The sequence below is a fragment of the Vanessa cardui genome, chromosome 12 (assembly GCF_905220365.1).
Source record: "Vanessa cardui chromosome 12, ilVanCard2.1, whole genome shotgun sequence".
NCBI lineage: Eukaryota > Metazoa > Arthropoda > Insecta > Lepidoptera > Nymphalidae > Vanessa > Vanessa cardui.
In genome coordinates this window covers 9,149,996-9,164,074 of record NC_061134.1, presented here as the reverse complement: position 1 = coordinate 9,164,074, position 14,079 = coordinate 9,149,996, and the positions used below count along the sequence as shown (strand labels likewise).

Here is a 14,079-nt window from a genome sequence, read left to right as displayed (position 1 = left end):
ATTTATCTATTATCTTCAAATTAATATAATTTCTGTAAATGTTTGTAATAAGAAATTTTTGTAATCTGATCACAGAGTACTATAGTACATTATACTTGATTTATCCACAGAGCTCATAACCACTACGTTTATTTATCGTTGTCTATGACTAATTATATTTTAGCAAGCGTCAGCCCGGTTGTTTGCTGTCATGTCAATACCTCAATAAAAGTTTCCTTGTGAATATTAGTAAATAAATAAATAAGGATCATGGCTGCGGGACCTATAGCCGAAAGGAACCAAGGTAATATATACATTTTATTTAATCGTAATTTATTTCAAGTATTGTTTTTAGTATTTGAGGTTATAATCTCATCGTTCATTATGATTAAATCTCTTGTATTTTACTATTCAGTTCTATGTTAAATTTTCAGATGCCACTATTTATGTCGGTGGGTTGGATGACAGGGTCACGGAAAGCTTGTTATGGGAATTGTTTGTTCAAGCAGGACCCGTTGGTAAGTTGAGCTCAAAGCTCTGTTCACACAAGTATAAAAGAATATTTAACACTTAATCCATTATCAGTTTATAACTAAGATGTAAGATATACACATACGTAATTAAATTTTTGTTGAATATCACTCTTATATTATTATTTTTATTTAGCAAAATCTCCCAACTAAGATGGAAGGAAGTATACCAAATTGTATTAGATAACTGGACACGTAACTTATCTTCTTAAACTTTTATAAATAATATATTATACAATGTTTCAGTATTCTTGTTTTTATGGTTACAATTTGATACCTGTATGTTTTTCTTTCAGTCAATGTGCATATGCCAAAGGATCGGGTGACACAAACTCATCAAGGTTATGGATTTGTAGAGTTTATGGGAGAAGAGGATGCAGATTATGCTATTAAGGTATATCTCTACTTATAATATTGTTTGGGCTGACTGGCTATAAATTTGTACATCCTATAATTTGGTATGTAACATTTATGCTTAGTATAGATTTTTTTTTTCTTAAAAAGCAGATGGTTAGAACACTATTCCTAAGTGGGGCATAGAGTAGCTTTTATATTATCTTATTTAAATATTTTAAATTAATACATTGCATTATTTTTATTCATCAATAAGATAATTTAGATAAAATAATATGATTAAAACATTGTGCCCACTTTTTTTTCAAAATGTTTCATCTTTTACGTTATATCTGTGCATATAAATTAAATAATAAAATAAAGACAATTTTTTTTTTCTTATTTCATTTTTCCTCATAGTATGTTTTATTTAAATTTGTTAGAATGTTTAAAATATTTTATTTTTAAAATAAAGATTATTATTATCTAGAAATGATTAAAGAGATGTCATGAAGGTTAAATTTTGGAATTGTTGCAGCATTTTAAACATGTAATTGTATTATACTTTTCAGGTGATGAATATGATAAAACTCTATGGTAAACCAGTAAGAGTAAATAAAGCTTCAGCACATCAGAAGAATCTTGATGTCGGTGCTAATGTGTTCATTGGTAATTTGGATCCAGAAGTTGATGAGAAGTTGTTGTATGATACATTCTCGGCATTTGGAGTTATTTTACAAACACCAAAGGTAAGTTTAACTGTTTTGTTATATCTGTTATTGCATAATGAATTGTTAAATTTAGTAAAAGTGTATTGGAAATTAGGGATGACTTTTTTGTTTAAGAAACTTGTTTTTTAACTTTTTTATCACATTATTAATATTATTCTATTGATATATAATTTACGATTTATAAGACATGACAAGATTATCATTAAATTAAAAATTTTAATGTATTTTATTTACTACTCAAATTTGAATTAGTAGATATATTGTACTTTTGTTTGGATTGCATTCCAGACAGGCAGGTTTTGAGATAAATTCAATAGCTATAATAAATTCAATTCCGTATTACTGTACTATGTTCATTAATCAACATTGACCATTGGTTCCTTAACTTTAAAAAAAATTAATCATCTGTTACCATATAATTCATCATGTATTTCAAAATTTGTCAGAAGTATTATAATAAACTATTGAGTTACTTAACCTGAGATGGCTGAGTGGTTAGAACAGGTGCATCCTTACCGATGATATCGGATTCAAACCCATGCAAGCACCACTATGTATATGTGCTTAATTTGTGTTTATAATTCATCTCGTGCTCGGCGGTGAAGGAAAACATTGTGAGGAAACCTGCTTGTGTCTAATTTCATAGAAATTCTGCCACATGTGCATTCCACCAACCTGCATTGGAACAGCGTGGTGGAATATGTTTCAAACTCTCTCCTTAATAGGAGAGGAGGCCTTAACCCAGCAGTGGGAAATTTACGGGCTGTTACTTACTTACTAACTTATTTATTTATTTATTCTTTATTGCATCCAATCTTACAACTAAAAAATAACATTTTTGATACATAAAAGTTGCATGAGGTGCAACAGGTACTTACTATTGAGTTGCTTGACAGTTCTTCTCAATAGAACCTACAACCCAAACAAAGCTCGTAATTTTATTCTCGAATGTATTCTATATTTTTATTGTTTATTGTTCTAGGTTATGAGAGACCCAGAAACGGGTAACTCTAAAGCATTTGCCTTTATTAACTTTGCTTCATTTGAAGCATCTGATGCAGCGATAGAGGCTATGAATAACCAATATTTGTGCAATAGGCCTATTTCTGTGTCATATGCCTTTAAGAAAGATGTCAAGGGAGAGAGACACGGTTCTGCAGCTGAGAGGTGAGATTTTTAATAATTAAATCTTCTTTACATAGTATAAAAGTGTCTTACCGCTGTTTGTCCATTTGTATGCTTAAATCTTTGAAATTACACAACTAATTTTAGTTTTACTAAAATCAATGCGCTAATCTTAAAAAAAAAAATGTGTTTTCATTGAAGTTCTTTTACATAATTATAGAACCAAATATGATTGAGTTATTTAATAAATAAATTTATATTTTGTTTCCAGATTGTTAGCCGCACAAAATCCACTGTCACATGCAGATCGTCCGCATCAACTGTTTGCAGACGCACCACCTACAATGATGGGTCCAATTCTAATGGCACCACCGCCACCACCCACGCCTTCCCCAATGCCGCCACCAGGACCACCAATGAATGCAAGACCACCTCCTCCTCTACCAATGTCGGCACCTCCACCTCCACCAACCTCAATGCCCCCTCCAGGTCCTCCGCCACCACCCGGCCCCCCACCACCGCCGCCGCCATTCCATCACTTTCCACCACCGCCATTTGGACCCCCTGGCTTTGGGCCCCCACCTCCCCCGGGTGCGAGGCCCCCTCCACCGTGGAGACCACCACCTCCTTCCTTCAGGCCTCAGTTTCCTCCACGTGGACCTCCACCGTTTGGACATCCTCCGTTCCCCCCCCACCATCCGCCTGAACCGAATTATAACTACTGAATGTATTTAATTTTAAGAAATATAGGATAATTTTTTCATGAACTTGTTTTATTATTAACCTAAAAATGTATACATGTATATTTATTATAAATTTTAACCATTCCTTACATAGCCAATGCGTCAAAAACATTGAGAACTAAGGTGTGTCAGACTGTAGTTCAAATCGCTCACTACTTTTTAATTAAATATCAAGTGTTTTTGCATAGCTGTAAAATATCTGACAAATGGATGGTATATAGACAAGACGAGTCTGAACAAAGCCGAACCCAAGCGAATTTAATATTAGAACCCTAGAAGTCGTGTAGTATAGCATATGAGTATCATTTATAATAGATAATGAACAAAAATATAAATAAATGTATGGTGTACAATGCATTCACTGGATTATTACGTTTATTAAAGTTATTACTACTACTAATTTGAGGTTATCGTAGTAAAAAATTCAACATTCATTTGGGATAATTAAAATGGGAGTTGAGATTGTTAAAGCAGACTCCAGGTTTTAGCAAACCACTTTTATCTAAATTTTGTGTCAGAAGGTCCAGTCAAAATTTATTTGAAAACTTTATTGAAGTAGAATATTGGCTCAAACATCAAACAACATCAACAAAGCTTTTTTCGGAGTATCGTCCTTAAATTTTTACATTAAAATATCTCAAAGATCGAGAAAAATACGTAAGTGTGAAAGCCAGCGAAGACAAGTAAGATAATTGGGCCAGTGACAGACAGCAGTGACGTCATACGACATATAGGTAGATCCGTTTTTGCGCGAAAATTGAAATTGACATTTTGAAACCGCTTTTTTCAGTAAATTAAAGTGTTTTAGATTTTTATTATACTTGTGGTCTATCCTATTTGAAGTCCCTTAAAATAAACACAAAAATAAAAATATCGCATCTTCCCTATATTTAACGTAAAACAAATACCTACTGTTACTACATAAGTAGACAAGATTCGGGAGCTTCAATTTAAAAATAATTACAATTTATTTAAACATTAAATATAGTAGGTAGTCGGAAACCTTGTATGTGATTAGGTCGTTTGTGGGATTTTTATCCCCAAAACCAATTAACCTTTAAGTGGGTACTGACGTGGGTGTCTCACAGACGGTGACAAAACATATCGAGCCATTACCGCCAAATTATCGTAAGCGACACTTTTGTCGAAAAATCGTTTTTTATTGATACTAATATTTTAAACCGTAACGGACCGATACCTGTTGATAATTTCCTCAGAAAAAAAACCGTTACAAAGTTATAGCAAATGCTAAAATTATCGTGAACACATACGTTTTTAAAGTCTTAACGTAAGCGACAATAGGTATTTTTATCTTATTTGACTAATGACCGTTTTTTTTTAGCGTAAGCGACCCTACTTATTATAGCAACCGACATTAGTCCTTGATCGTAAGGCGCTTACTATAAAGAAACCTGTCGTGACATATTTATTTCCGCGAACGTTATTAGGATGCAACTAACAGCGTTCCAAAGGGAACGATGTTGTTGTTCTCCCATTTTAGTTGTTGGTGTGTTAGATTAGTATTGGTTAAAAAAATAGTTAAGTTAGGCCATTCTCGTTGATACGAGAATGGTCTCTATTTTGCCTAAGTTTAATTAAAGAAACAAAGAGTGGATGACAGAAAATTCCTTAACGATCTCTCAAAGACGGGTTCTTAATAGGTTAGTGAGCACACTTTTTTTACTACAACTTTGTCCGTCCGTTTATATGTTTTACATCATGCGATTCTTTTTAAGATATCTCTTATTTGTTATAGCTAATATCCCCGCAGAAAAAAAGCTATAATGAAACTGCTTTTCCCGAGAACATACAGCAAGATGCAGAGGCTTTCGTTCTTGATCCATTCTTTCCTAACAGGCAGCAACAACGATATTAATATAGACCCTACACTAACTGTGACGACATCACGGTCTGATACCGTTTTAAATTCTGAGCAAAATACCAATCCACGTATAACAATAACTCTAAATAAACTTGTTGATTATAGTGATTCTGACACTGAAAATTCTTATACTTTAATGGATTTAGATAATCAAAAAGAAATTGCACAAGTAGATATAATAAATTATGATCAAACTAATTTAGGGGATCCTGATTGCATTGATCAAATCAAAATAAACTTTATTCAAGTAGGCTTTTACAAGCACTTTTACAATTAAGTGAAGCTACCATCGGAAAATAGATTCTTCCGACAAGAACGGGCAAGAAAATCAGTAGTTACTCTTTTTTAAAATTTAAAAAATACAAAGTCATGTTAGTCAAATACAATTATTTAAATTAATATATCCTGCTTGGAAGTCAACAAGTATTAACTCCACGCTTTTTTGTCATCTATAAAATCTTGTATCGAATAATACGCTTTTTCTAGCAATGTATTTCTTACAAACGATTTGAATTTACGAAACGGCAAAGTTAAAAATGTCTGCGGAATTTTATTATAGTAACGGATACCTTGCCCCAAGAAGGATTTATTGACTTTGCGGAGTCGGAAGCTTGGCGTTATAAGCTTATCCTTACTCCTAGTGCACATACAATGATTATCACTGAAAGTGATCAATGTTATTGTGAATATACATAATATTGTTGTAAATATACTGTGACGCAACAGTGAGTATTCCTACTTTGTTAAGAACATCCCGAAGAGAGTCTCTTATTAATACAGCCTAGCACCAGTTCATTTTTGACCAAGAAGAACTAAACGGGAAGTCTTTGGATATCTACGACAATAATTCCTGCATTGATAGTGAATACTCATGGAAGCCCGCCTCACCTCAAGAGACGAGTGTTGGTCAAAGAGGATACAGAAAAATAAAACCTTTAGTGGAACGTCTTTTATCAAAAAAAAATCGCAAAGCTGCTGTAGGGAAATCTGAGCAACCTCATCCTTGTATGAATAAAAGATGTGGTAGCTCATGTTCAAATAAATTTACTGAAGATGATCAGGCTAATATCCTTGAATACTATTGGGGATTAGGTTGTGACAAAAGACACAAAAGGTTTCCTACTGTCATGTGCTAAAGAGAGGCCGATTGGCAGAAAAAGAGCTAGTAGTAATGTTGGTAAAATATCATACGATTATTTTATAAACTATAATGGACAGCCTATTAAAATATGCCAACAACTTTTGCTTAAGACCCTAAACTTATCTCAAATGTCTTTAAATTACGCTATCGAAAATGCCAATAATTTTCTGAATACCGCTTGGGAAAGCAAAAAAGCTCTTCATACTCATAATAAATCTGGTGAAGTAGAAGTCGCAGAGTTAAAATCGTTCATTGAGATGTTGCCTGCTGTTCCATCCCAGTATTGTCGCAATAAGAGCACAAAAGTATAATTACCTCAAGAATTTCAAAACATATCGTTTCTATACACACTGTATGTTGTCACTTGAAAGAAAAGAATCTAGAATGATGATTCCATCAAGAATATTTAAGTATGCGGCAGAATGAAACCATACGTGATGCTTTAGCTGAAACGAAGTATGATGCAAATAATGAGAATTATAATACTTTATTTAATTTTATATAAGTACGTTGTTATATGTATAATTTGCTTGATCTCATTATTCCAAATGATTAACATAAATATATTTTTAATGATACAAAATTTATTTTGTTTAGGCGAATCGGATCACTTTTTCTTTGAGGTTGAGCAAATCATACTAAATTGTTATATAGTGCTATTTTTATTAATAAAAATGTTAAAAGTAACAATCAGCTATAAAATAAACATTTGAAAACTTATATCATACATATATTCTCTTAATTAGATACTAAAAAGCAAAAAAACAAAAATATCCGAATCGCCCCAATTTTCGGGGTGAATCGGATCGTACACATTAGTTACTAAAACTTTTAGGTTTCTTAACACTACAGCTTTGGAATCAGTAGAAAATTAATAATGGGATCAATTTTAATTATAGACATAAAATTCACATAAATGTGGTCCTTATATCCCCCCCATATCAGCACATTTTTCGTGACACCATTCTTCGCCGGCATTGCACTGAATCCAATCCTCTGAGGGTGGATTCACGAATATTTTGGAACAGTTAATGCACTGCCAGTCTCTCTGCTTTGCAGATGAACTCTTAATTTTTATATTTTGCTTTGCTTTATTCTTCATCTTCTTCAAAGTATTTTCTTTGCCCACAAACTTTTCCTTATTTTCCTTGGTTTTATTGTCTACTTTAAATTTCTTTTTTGTTTCTCTTTCGAGAAGAAAAGTCTTAACTTAACTTAACTTTAAAACTTTAAAAAATCTTTGAGAAGCAATTGAAGACTTTAAAGATGATGGAAAAATTTCTATAATTATTTCAGCACAGATAGAAGGCTGGGCTTCGTCAAATTGTTGTGAATTTATGGATGGCACTATACTATCAAGTGGTTTTGTATTTGTGGCTTGGACACTTGAGGATTGGGCTTGTGGCTGCACCTTTTGGGAACTCGTAGATTTAACTTGGGGTACTCGACACTCTCTGTATTCTCTGATGAATTCTAAATTTTTAACCCAGGCGTTGCTTTATTCTTCATCTTATTTTGTCCTACACCTGCACAGGTGGAAGACTGGAGTTTGTCAGATTGTTGTGAACTTTCAGATGACACTGTTACAGCTACTGTTTGGGTATTTGTGGTTTTCACTTGTTGGGAACCTGGGGACTGAACTGGGGACTCTAAAATGTCTGACTCTAGATCGCCGATGAACTTGTAGTCAGACATTGCATTGGCGTTTAATGGAAATATTCCAGTTTTTTCGAAGCCTTTTGTAGCATTCCCAGCAGTGGCAGAGTTTTGAAACTTTCTTTTGAACATGCGAAGCATCTACAATGAATAAAAAATTAATCAATAATACCTTAAACATTTAATAAATCAGTTTAAAACTGTTATTCAATTCGCCCCCGATGATAAGATCCGATTAGCCCCATACTTAAGACTTTTGAAATAAATATTTTAGTCGTTAACCTCTAAGATTACACTTAAAAGAAAATTGGTTCTATAATATAGACACCCTGCTTAATAATATAAACCAATGTAGTTGAGTTTTAACACAAATCTGTAATATAGCACAAATAATTCGTAAGTACGTACCTTAGATGAGGGCCAAATTTGCGACACACACAAACGACCGAGTCACTAACGAGAGGCTTCGACATTGATCCACAAGCGGGATCGAAATTCTGCCTATGCCGGGAGGTGCAGGGTGAGAGGAGGGACGAAAAACGCCGGTTGAGTGCTTTCTATGTGAATGCGATCTTTGAATTATCAAAAAAAAACTTATTTTGATCCGATTCGCCCTGTGATCCGATTCGCCTCGGTCTACCCTAGATTCGTACCACAAGAAATACTTTATTTTATTTTAAATACGTTGATTGATCTCATTATTTTAAATGTTTGATATGAATAAATATATTTTCAATTATATATGTGACTATTTCATTTAAAAAACTTTTAAAATGCTTAATTATTTATTTACAGTTATACTTACTTGGAAATAGTCATTTTAATAGACATTTTTATCGTAAACGCCAAAATCACTATCGATTATGACAGCAAAAATAATGTAAGCGCCATAAATGGCATAAATACTTATAATTTTCGTTTTATTTTCAATTATATATTTAAATGTTTAAAAAATATTAAAGTATGCGAAATTTTTATTTCCTAGCACGCTTCTGTATAAAAATATTTAAAAAAAATCGTCTCCTGTAAAATTTGGTTTTTGTCGGTTACGCTAAAATGGCGGTAAAGGCTCGATATATGAGCCTTATTTTGGCGCCTTTAAAGTTACCCCCGCGCTCTTCTCTGTAGCTTCGGGATCCAACGCAACGATTGATCAGTCGAGCCAGATTACAGCATATGTGTATTACCTATGTTTCGAGCGAAGTCACAATATTGTTGAAAACCCTCGACGTCAAACCAAAACATTCAACGACTCAGAATCTTTATGACTTGAACTATTTGACACGACGATGATTAACACAATTGTTGAATCAAAAACTTTTACAATGTCCAAATAAAGTTGAACTAAAACCCATCGACCGAGAAGAAATGAAAGCTTTCTTAAAAAGAGCGGAATATTAGCTTTTTGATTAGTACCTAATAAATGTTGATACGAAAATGTTGTTGTTTTTTAAATTCTGATACGAAAATGTTGTTGTTTTTTAAATTCTCTTAGTAAATTAATAATAAACGGATCATATGGCGAATTTTGGTGAATATTAAGTACCCATTTCAGTTTTTTAAATAACCATCTGATAGACGTCACGTCATCATTTATAATCTGATTAAACCACGCCAGTACATAAAGGTTAAAATAAATTTTTGCTTCGTATGTTATCTATCATCAGTATTAGATGTTTTAATATATAACATACATAGATACTTCTCATTCGTAACAAAGTGAATTTTATTATTTATTTTATTAAATAATTCGGATTACGAAACATACCACACGATTTCACGAAACTTCAGTTTAATCCGTTCATTCGTTGCATTGCGATCAGCGAGCGATAATAGCCGGTCAGAGTGAGGATTAAAAACATCGTTAACTCGCAAAATGAAACACAAATATTTGTGTACGTTTGCACTTCCGACGGATTATACGTTCGAATTTATGCGATCTCTGAACGGTCATTTCATTCGGCCAGTGTCGAATCTACAAAATACAACAAAATAGTTTTACACTTTGTTAGTTATCCCTGTTGTATCTACAGCTTCATTCGATAACTAAACTAGCTTGTACGTAAAATTATCTTACTGTAGATGTATTTTTGTTTACTAGACAGCAAATAATTAATGAACCATTAAACGAATGGAATTAATGATATTTTAGGTTAACCAACAAAAAATAAATCAAAAACTATCATCCAACTCCACATAACGAGACACTGTTGAGGTTAGTCTTATGTAAATTAATAGAAAATAATACTTAAGCGGTAAATGTGAAACCTGTGTCTATGACACATAATAAAAATATTTAATACAAATAAATATATAAAAAAAACGATAAAAACTGACCAAAAGTAAAGCAAAAGCAGTTACGCAAGATCTTTAAAAAAATCTTTATGTATTTAAAATTACCAATTAATTTATACATATTGTATAAGCTTCATTCGCTTTAAATCCAAATATTGTAAAGTTATTAAAATCCATTCAGTAGATTTTTTATGACAACATTTTTAATATTGTATTTTATAACATTTTTGTTAAATTCAATTAACTACGTCATTTTAATTCAGCAGAAAATTACTTTATAGTATCGTTAAACGAAACGAAATGCTTATTCGACATCAAGTTTCGGAACATCTATTATTCCACAGATATACGTGAATAGTGTATTAAGATCGGTTTTCTTTTGTGAGCCTCACAATGATAATATCGGATCGGATCTCATCTTCAAATGGGGGATTACTTATAGGTATCTCTCGATTCGGATAAAATATTTGATACTAAGTATAACTAGCTATTTTCCTTTGTTATATTCACTTCTGGCAACATTATGAATTTTAATGTATTACTTATAATGTACCCTGAATTATTTATTCAATTTTATGGGTAGCGCTAAGTTTCATTTTATATCTGATAACGCTTTATATAATCAATATAATAAAAATATTTGTTCTTTACTTAAACGGGGTCTAAAGAATTATCAATAAAATCGCTTAAAATTACCATCGTTCGAAATTTATATTCCATTAAAAGGACCGTCAAGAAACACAAATGAATAGCGGGCTAGTTAATAATAATAATACGGTTTTAATAAGATGCATAAATTAACAAAACCATATAAATGGCGCAAGAGTAGATGCTGTAGTTATATTCGCGTGCGTACTGACTTCAACTAATATTTGTCCCTTCACGGTAACGGGCCGACTAGTATACCGGCAGGTAGGTTTCTGAGTCATTTTAAAATGACGTTCGCTTTAAATATAAAAATTAAATCAATAAATTAGTTGACAATTAGTAAATCAAGAGCGCTAGTCCTTGCCTTGGAAATCTAACACGACTGGAAAGTTTCCGAGCAAGACCAACGACATTCCGTGGCATGAGAATGTACAATTTTTCAATTTCCAAATGCAACACTCTTATTGAGGTTTTTCTCAACAGAAGAACCCAATAACTTCATCATTGGTCTAACTCAGGGTTTCAAACCAGAACATTCGTATATATCACCTAATAAGAATCGATTAGACTAGCAAGATAGTTCCATTGATATAGACACCCCATTAAACAAATTCCTTTGATAAAATTAAATCTTTTTTTTTTTCATTTAAATCATTGTCATTTTTACTTAAACAAATATTGTAAACATTTTCATTTACGTTACAAAATAAACAGACAACTGAAGTCAGTATACATGTATATACTGATTTCAATACTGCTGATTTGTAAAACGTACCTTATGTAGGTAATGTGGATACGAATAAACCTGAAGGAATCGTGAGGGAAATTGGTAATATGAAATACAATACTCGATCTTTCATTTCGAGCAATTTGACGATACCTCGCCGCTTGAATAGCGAGGGTTGGTAAAAAATAATTGTATTTGTTTATTATGCTTCCAATAATGTTGCCATTTGAGAAATAACAGTAAATATTTTGATGGTAAATAATAAATTGCGAGGGGCTGTGTAGTTAGAAATTTGGATATAAGTGCCCGTATTCTCAGACTCTTTTTCGTTGAAGTGGTAATTGTATGTGATTGTAATTATCACAGGAACTATCTTAATGTGTTTAGTGTACTCTGTGCATGCTTTAGCAAAAAGGACTCCATACAGATGTTAAATATCAAATCTGAGGGTAGAATTAACATTGACTACATTTATAATCAAAGAAAATTAATTAATAAATAAGGTAGAACAAAATAGAGTTCTATTGAAAAAAACTATTTATTTTTTTAATATTATTATAGTATATGGCAACGAATTTAATAATAAATAGGATACGCGCCCTGGCACTAATCAGATAATAGTGCGGTGATAGGATTACGGCATTGGAGAGTTTTCGTCGTCGCCATCGTAATCGTTATCGCCGGCCGTTTGACTTCACGGCGTACGTGTCGCTTTCACTGGTAAAGAAAGCGCAATAATAGATATTCACAAAACGATATCGAACCCTAAGTCGTGTTCGAAGGAATAATCTCGTTTCCAATGCGCTAAGTAATTTTTAAAACTAAAATGAACTTTGACGGCTTTGGCACAGCATACGTATATATAACTAAATAGAAAAGACAAAACCATCCCAATATTTTATGTATTCAATGGCAGACTGTTCTAAATTAAGCACATTTATAACTCTAATCTCAACATTACGACTATTGGCGTCGAAGATAGGAGGGAATGGACACTTTATCTATATCATATTTGAACGTTAAAACTTTTTCATTGGCCAGTCAGATGACACATCGTTCCGACATCAGCGATTTAGTTGTGGAAATATAGCAAAAGGCGAGCGCTGAAAATGTTTTGAGACAAAACTTGCCTTTGTGAAAGGTCACCGAACTTTAAAATCGTTCGAAAATTTGTCTTTTTTATACTTTACTATTTTTTATAAGGAATGAATAATTACGTTATAGATTTGGGTATTGTGAGATTAAATTGAAAGTGAAAAGAAAGTGTTCCTTTTAAAAGAACTGAGTTTTCTGATAAGACTCATTCTTTAATCAAATTTTACTTATTATTTCTAGAAAAGATTTGTCTCTTTGATCTATTGATTATATATTAGATATTGATACCGAGGTCTTGGAATTAAATTTGAGATGGCAAAATTTAAATCTTGCTAGAATGAAAAGATTCTGCGCTTGTGGAGTATTATGATATAAGATTGCATTAAGTTCAATTGTTTCCATTCATAATGTGGAAGTAAATCATTGTCATCATTTAAATTATTTGTTTAGTGTTGCCAGCACAGTATATATTTTTTTATTTAATTTGTGCAATTCAACTGCGTAGGTTGTATGTGGGCGACCACTTACCCTTTGGGTGTCAAAATTTGGCCGTCAAATATTAAAAATAAAAGTATATTTACGTTTTTAAAACAAGATAACATAACGTTTTTGTCCGACTATTATGACAAGAAGTTTACATGTACGTATGTAAGTTTACATGTAAGAAAAGGTTAATTACAAACGTAATTAACATTTTTAAATTAATTTATGATGAAAAATAAAATGTTATTCAAATCAAATCAAATCAAAATAAATTTATTCAAGTGGGCTTTTACAAGTACTTTTGAATCGTCATTTAACAATTAAGTAAAGCTACCGCCGGTTCGGAAAGTAGATTCTACCGAGAAGAACCGGCAAGAAAGTCAGTAGTTACTCTTTTTCAACATTTAAAAAATACAAAGTCATGTTAGTTAATACAATTATTCAAATAAATATAGTGCCTGGAAGTCAACAGGTAGGTATTAATTCCACACTTTTTATCATCTACAAAATCTTGTATCGAATAATACACCTTTTTTACCCATGTATTTTTATAAAAGATTTGAATTTACGAAACGGCAAAGTTAAAAATTTTCATACGTCCATGAGGCATACATGTAAAATTATAAATATATAGTATATATACAGTTACATAGTTATGCATATTGACGATACGGGACGCCTCAATAACATTCAAGTATAATATACAATATA

The 14,079-nt window shown here is 32.1% G+C and overlaps 1 protein-coding gene across 1 annotated transcript; it reads left to right on the top strand.

The window, feature by feature from the left end:
- Positions 1–121: 121 nt before the first annotated feature.
- LOC124534125 (splicing factor 3B subunit 4) lies at positions 122–3,461 on the top strand. Its single transcript, XM_047109820.1, has 6 exons — positions 122–283; positions 414–497; positions 806–903; positions 1,415–1,591; positions 2,556–2,740; positions 2,970–3,461. Exons 1-6 carry the CDS (start codon positions 250–252, stop codon positions 3,421–3,423), a joined length of 1,032 nt encoding a protein of 343 aa, XP_046965776.1. The 5' UTR covers positions 122–249; the 3' UTR covers positions 3,424–3,461.
- Positions 3,462–14,079: the final 10,618 nt, after the last annotated feature.

Coding starts and splice junctions, on each gene's coding strand:
- LOC124534125 (XM_047109820.1), top strand. CDS start 250: ATGGCTGCGGGACCTATAGCCGAAAGGAACCAAG. Junction 904..1,414: donor ATGCAGATTATGCTATTAAG/GTATATCTCTAC, acceptor TATACTTTTCAG/GTGATGAATATGATAAAACT. Junction 1,592..2,555: donor TTATTTTACAAACACCAAAG/GTAAGTTTAACT, acceptor TTATTGTTCTAG/GTTATGAGAGACCCAGAAAC.